This window comes from Penaeus monodon, chromosome 38, assembly GCF_015228065.2.
Source record: "Penaeus monodon isolate SGIC_2016 chromosome 38, NSTDA_Pmon_1, whole genome shotgun sequence".
NCBI lineage: Eukaryota > Metazoa > Arthropoda > Malacostraca > Decapoda > Penaeidae > Penaeus > Penaeus monodon.
Genome location: NC_051423.1, coordinates 550,870 through 558,255, shown reverse-complemented (window position 1 = coordinate 558,255; position 7,386 = coordinate 550,870). Strand labels below are relative to the sequence as shown.

At 35.0% G+C, this 7,386-nt stretch overlaps 1 protein-coding gene across 1 annotated transcript in view; it reads right to left on the bottom strand.

Moving 5' to 3' along the window:
- Positions 1-2,231: 2,231 nt before the first annotated feature.
- LOC119597035 (WD repeat-containing protein 13-like) overlaps positions 2,232-7,386 on the bottom strand; it is a 12,195-nt gene continuing 7,040 nt past the window's right edge. Inside the window, 8 exon segments of the mRNA XM_037946472.1 lie at positions 2,232-3,992; positions 4,296-4,414; positions 4,837-5,015; positions 5,171-5,257; positions 5,259-5,315; positions 5,553-5,719; positions 6,176-6,329; positions 6,514-6,714. Coding sequence (XP_037802400.1) covers positions 3,814-3,992; positions 4,296-4,414; positions 4,837-5,015; positions 5,171-5,257; positions 5,259-5,315; positions 5,553-5,719; positions 6,176-6,329; positions 6,514-6,714 — 1,143 coding nt within the window. The 3' untranslated portion in view covers positions 2,232-3,813.

The following is a 7,386-nucleotide window of genomic DNA, read 5'->3' as shown; positions in this document are numbered from 1 at the left end:
CGGATAGAAGGTTTAAGACTCACGAATAGGAAGATCTGTTAATACGACATAAAGGTGTGGCTTGATTTAGGAAGGTCAAAGGTCAGGTCGTGAAATGGGCACATGAGTTTCAGGAGTATTATTATTATTATTATTATTATTATTATCATTATTATTATTATTATTATTATTTTTATTTTATTATTATTACTTTTTTTATTATTATTTTTTTTGTTTTTTGTTGTTTTTGTTGTTTTTGTTTTTATTGTTATTATTTTTTATTATTTTTAGCTTTTTCTTTTTAAATAGTGTGTGTTTTTTGGTGGGGGGTGTGTGTGTGTGTGGGTGTGTGTGTGTGGGGGGTTTGTGTGTGTGTGTGGTGTGGGGGGTGTTTTTGTGTGGTGGTGGTAGTGTGTGTTTTGATACTATCATTTTTTTTTTTCTTATCTATCTATCTATATCTTATCATCACCCTTTATCATCTTTTTTTTCTATATTTTTTTTCCTATTTTACTATACATATCATTTTTAATAGATATGATTTTATATTATTTTCTCTCTGTTTCCCTCCCTCCTTTCTTCTCTCCCTCCCTTATTCCCTTCTTTTTCAAAGTATAACGTAGGACTTTGAATTTTAGTTCCCCCTTCTTTTTATAACGTTTTTATTTTGTTACAATAAGGGGATAACTAATATATTTTTTTTTAGTTTTTTTTTTGGTGTCTGTAATAGCTTTAAAATGGGGGAAAAAGGGGGCTTAATTTATACTACTTAATTTCATATTTTCCTAAAAAAGGGGATATAAAAATTTTAAATACTAAACCATCTTCTGTCTCACACATACATACATTCTCTCTCTCTCTCTCTCCCCCTTCCACCCTCTCTCTCTCTTCCTCCCCTCTCTCTCTCTCTCCCCCTCCCCCCTCCCTCCTCTCTCTCTCTCTCACACAACACACACACACAACACCACACACACACACACAAAACACCCACCACGCACGCACCAACACACACACACACACACCAGAACCCACACACACACACCACCCCCACAAACACCCACGCACGCAACCACACACCACACACACCCAACCACACACACACACCACACACACAACACCACCACACACACTATTAAAGAGAAAGAAAGCTAAAAATTTCCCCCCTTTCCCCCCCCCCTCTCCACAGACGACCCTTGCCTCGATGACCACATCTACTGCGCCTTCTGGGCCGAGGCAGGAGAGTGCGCCGCCAACAGGGCCTTCATGCTGCGCTTCTGCAGATATTCATGCGTATCATGTCTGCCTGCGGGTCAGTACGAGTTTTATTATTATTATTATTATTATTATTATATTATTTTTAAATTTTATTATTATTTTTATTATTAGATTATTATTATTATTATTTTTTTATTATTATTATTTTTTTTAAAATTTATTATTTTTTTAATTATTATTTTGTCAACTTTCACAATAAGGATTTATTCAGTTTTTGTTTTTGGAATATAATGGGGATTAGGTCTGTGGTACATCAGATAGATAGATAGATAGATAGATAGTAGATAACAGATAGAAGATAGAAATGATAGATAGATTAATGATAGATAAAATTTTTTTGTTTTTTTTTCTTTTTTTTTTGGCTTTTTTTCTTTTTTCTTTTTTTCTTCTTTTTCTGAGGAAAAGGAGGGGAAAAAAATTCTTTTGCGTTTACTAAAATAAACGGGAAAAAAAGATTTTTTTTTCATTAATGAATACTTCATAAGTTTTTAAAGGACTAATATTTTTCCCTCTAAAGACTTTTAAATCTGCGTCTTGTCTTTTATTACAGTACACTATTTTATTAAGTGCATGTATGTATTTTATAGGTTATAATCCCCGCTGTTTGGATCAATCTATACACTGCGAGTTCTGGGCAAATTCTGGCCAGTGTGTAAGTAACCCCAGATATATGTTGGAAAACTGCAAAAAATCTTGTAAACAATGTTAACTTTTTTCTCTCTCTTTTTTTGACTGATGTTAATTTTAGTGCTTAATAATTATATAAGCATTTATATATCCTTTTATTACGGCTTATCATTTCAAAATCATAAATATTTTCTAGTAAAAAATGTTAACTTTTTTTTTTTGACTGATATAATTTTTTTTTTTTTTTTTTTTAAAAAAGTTTATATTTTTAGTAGGGCTTATAAGTTCAAAATCATAAATATTTTCTCTAAAACACTTCTTGTAACAAATTAGTGATAATAAATAGAAAATTATTTTCTTAACAGTGAGTTCTTGGCATTATTTATTTAATAACATAAATACATCTCTCTGTATTGTCTTAATATCTTGAAATAAAGTGCAACAAATCATTTTTAGTCTCTGTCATCCCATAAAAGATATATTTCTGTTCAAATATCCGCTACATAGTTTTAACAGATACATCTACAACTACACCACGCATTTTACCCTGCATAAGCAATGACCTTTCAATCACAGTATGAAAATTTTTTTGTGTTGGTTAATTCTCTTTAGAAACAAGACATGAGCAAGGCTATCCTAGCATTACAAGCACAGTACATCGTCACCATAAATCCTATTGTTCTGATCTTTTACCAGACCACAAAAAAAATATATATATATTTCTCCATATCCTGTTAAGAAAAAAATTGGCACTTTTCCAAAGATCAGTCTTCGTTTTTCCTCTGCATCCCAAGGCGACCATTCGAACATCGACAAACAAACCACTTTCTTAAAAGGCAAGAGGACGGACAGCTATTGGATCACTGCCTAAGAGTAAGGCCTCTTTCTCATAAACTCTAAGTGTAAAAACATTGTGGAGAATTATCTCAGGACAAAGTTATTCCCTGCAGACACTGTATACTATTAGTACAAGCCTGGACAGGAAAACGGCATTACCAATGTTTTATTTTTTTGACTCTTCAACCCTACCTATTGTATATAATAAACCCATAACAATATACATTAGTTAAAAGGCTTTGATCCTTATATCTGAGTCATATACAACTTTGTTCATATAAGGGAATGTTATTAATATATATTTTCAATGGAATGAACTGCATAAATTATTAAAAGTATTTAGGCAGTAAAAATTCGACCATCAAATATTCATGCCACATTCCTTCACAGAAAATTCATTTCTCTGAAGTAAGCAATTAAAACACTAGATCACAACCTATAAAAGAGAATTGATACTAATACAAAAGATGTCTGTATTGTGCGAACAAATCCACACACTCCACTTCCTCTCTTACGAATATTGACATTTTACCCATTATTTCCATTGACATTACCATCCTCACTTCTGTAGCAGAGATGCTTTTTCTGCTACAGCAAGCCCCAAAGTCCTAAAGACAAGATTTTGTACATATTCATCAAGCTATCACAAAATATTGTCCTAATCTCTTCAGAATCACAAGACTTCAACAAAACTTTTTACCTCCTATAACAATATAATCATCTGTACAGAAGAAACTTCCTGGGTTCTCCACATTGACGGATGCAGACACTTCTACACTCAAACCCACACTTACATCTACATCCCCATCCATATCCACATCCACCCACATTCTCACTCACACTCACACTCACACACACACACTCACATGCATGTACACATACACACCCACTCGCTCTCACCCTCACACTCGCACCCGCACACGCACATGCACTCGCACTCTTACTCTTACACCCACACTCACATGAAGCGCACAAACACACACACACACACACACACACACACACACACACACACACACACACACACACACACACACACACACACACACACACACACACACACACACACACACACTCTCACTCTTTCCACCCTAGCTACTGTCTCTTCCAGACAATGACAAGGCCCGTGGCATCTGATGTGGCGAGGAGAGACTCGTCGTAGTTGAAGCTCACGCCAAGAACAGGAGCTGCATGACCCTGCAGGCGATTGATGAGGGGGCGCTGGTCTCGCTCTACGTCAAGGAACAGGACGCTGCAGTCTTCACAGCCAGTAACTTTGGGAATGAAGTGTACTTGTTGATTACTTCAGGAATAGACATAAGTATATACAGTATATTGCATAGGACAATATAATTATTGTTCTGGGAATTAAATTATGTGTTTTACACTATAAAAAAAAATATAAAAAAAAATTAAAATTAAAAAAAATAGCCTGGAAAAGTGCATATATGTACACACATAAACATAAGAAAAATAAATATGCATTATTCAAAAAATAAGAGTAACATCAGTCCCTCGTTTCAATTCAACTACCCTCCACAAACATGCATAACATAAAGACCAAAATGAGTACCCACCTACACAGGCTCCTTGCCTAAAGGACATGAGGGGGCAGAAGGTCGACCTCACCGGCTGGTACATGTGAGCCACATTAAATTTACGTCTCAACCGCAAGCCACCATCTTTGTCTGCCACTCTGCATAAGGTATATATTAGTGTATAATTACTTCTCTTTTCATAATCTATTTGGATATTATGTATATTGTTTTGCTTACTCTTGTGCAATAAATAGTATTTTGGTTATTCACAAACTACACTTTTTTGCTAATAGTTAGCCTAGATTAAAAAAAAAAAAAGTATGGATTAACTGTCTTATATATATTTCTTATTTTTAAAAAATCAATAAAATCTTGCAATCATTCTCATTAATAGACAAAACCCCAATTGAAAAAAATAGTAACAAACATTTTTCATTTTGAAAATCACCATGAGAAATCATTAAAAAAAAAAATCTAACTCTCCCATGCAGTTCCAGAATCCTTTAATCAAGAAAACTAAAATCAAGCTCTAAAGAAAACCAGCAACAACAGACCAATGAGCTAACTAAAACCACAGTACCTGTACAGCAGCAAAGCATTGCAGCTTGCACTGACGAGGAGAGTTGGGTTGGGAGCCTCTCTGCTTGCCCACGTGCGTGCAGACAGGCTGGTAATGGCAGCGCCTTCTTGCACCACACACCTCTTGCCCTTCTTAAGACATCCACTCCCAAGGTCGAAAAGAAACGACACAATCGTTCCCTGGTTGATATATAGCATCCAGATTAATACAAAATGTCTCCAAACGTACAGAGATAAAAATACATCCAGTAAGTTGTGACCAGTAACATAGTCTCTTTGGAATAAACAACTATATTTTCACTAACAGAATGCCCAAGAAGACTCAAAATCTCTACCTTATCATCACCAGCCCAGAGCGTCTTGCCAGAGGAGTCAAAATTTAGTGCCGTTACTTGGCCTGCTACCTTGCTTGTTCCTCCCTTTTGGATAATGGCCAGTTGACATATTCAGGACTTGTACTAGTCCATTACTATTACCTACCTGGAGGGAACTTGTTAAAGAATGCAACATTTTGGAACAGGTAATGTCTTCTAAACTAAATTCATGAAGTAAATTTTTAAAAGTAAGCAATAGACAAAAGAAAATATGGCTTTTCTTTCTAACACAAAAATATGAAAGTTAATGTATGCCTCCTATAGACCTCATGAGAACTACTGACACAACATTAAAAATTTATGGAAGTTAACATTCCACTCTTATAATAATAATAAAGGATACAACAGCCCAATTGGAATTGAAGGGGTGAAAGACGCAGGATAGAACATTGGCCCCAGACTGGTCGCTAACAGTGCGCAGACATTCTCCACTCGATGAACTCCAGAGACACACCACCCCATCCTCTCCCCCAGACAGCAGGAGGTCATTTGTTGACGACCAATCAAAGCCTACAGGAAATAAAAACATTTTACTGAACAATGAAAAACTAAAATGTAAGGAGGAAATTTGTAAATAATAATCCAACATCATACAATATACCTTTTCCTTCATTCCTAATTAGAAAATAATCCTAATAATTGTATATAAGATAATTATGAGATAATTAACCTCATACACAAATAAAAACCCAAAACACAACAGGAGAGCAATAAAATAATTATCTTATGAATAGAAATGGAAATATATTAAATAAATAATCTGGTATGAAATCATATCTATTGAAACCAGTAATCAAAAAACATTATTCTGGGAAAAAAATATATAACAAAAAGGGTAGTAAGTTCTCACAATGTGATAAAAACACATATATAAACAGAGTACTTAAATCTTTAAAAACGATTATAATAATATACATATCATACACAACCTACAAGCATGAAATAGCAGACTACATATGGTCTCACCTGTGACTCCTGCATTGTGGTGACGCAGAGTATGAAGGACACGAGGCTGTCCCTCGGCTACTTGGCATATAGAGAGTGTTCCATCCAATGAGGAGCAGGCTAGGAGGCCCTGGTCGTTGTGTGCAAATTTAACCATTGTGACACTATCTGTGTGCTGGTTGAAGGAAAAGGGTGGGTGGTATTTAGCGAGCTTCAAGAAGTGTAAAAATTATTATCTTCTTGTACTCCTTGAATGGTATCAAAATGTCATGTCTATATCATATCAAAAGGAACACATGAACACTGGTACTTTAACTGCTGCAAAAAATAACAGAAGAAATTTAGAGAGCGACTCTTACCTGGTCAAAAATATGGTGGACTCCTGAGAAAGCATAATTCTCTCCAATAGATTTACCCCCAACAATGGCCTTTGATGCTTCGGCACGCTGTGTTGGCACAACGGTTCCTGGCTGGGGAGGCCCATGGGGTCCCTCTATGCTCTGTCCTCCAGCCTGTGACATCGCTAAGCTCATGCTTCTACTCATGCGAGGTGAATCACCCTGGTAGCAAAAGACAGTTGTGATGAGATGATCATGGCAGGTGTATTATAATTAAATATAATTCTGATAACAATAAATAAGTATAGTTTTTTTCATTATAATCTGACACTTGTTTATCTAAAAGACAAGACATAAAATTATCAATTCAAGAACCTTCATACCCATCAAAGGATTTTTCTTCTTGACATTCTGAAACAAATATGCAAACTAAACACCTACAGCCAACCACATAAGCAAGAATCATTTATTCTTCTCCTCAATGTTAATGTGTTTTAATGAATCATGAGTGGATGATTTTTTTTTTTCTTTATAGATAAAATATCATGAAAAACAACTTAACAATAACTTCCTCTCCCTCCTACCCCCTTGGCAACGATAAGGACAATAATCCTTATCGATGAAGAACTCAGTTTTACATACTAGAAGATTTATATCTTGAGTGGCATGTCAAATAGTTACCAAAAGGTGGAACATCAAGATTTAAAAGGTTACCCCTTGTAAATACAGTACAAAAATAAAAATAAAATGATGTCTCATCTAGCTAATCTGCACTGGTAACTATTTGACATGCCACTCAAGGTATGAATCTCCTGCTATGTAAAATTGAGTTCTTCAACAATAAGGACTATATTTGCCCCCAATAAAACTATAACACTGCGGATTTTCTCTCAA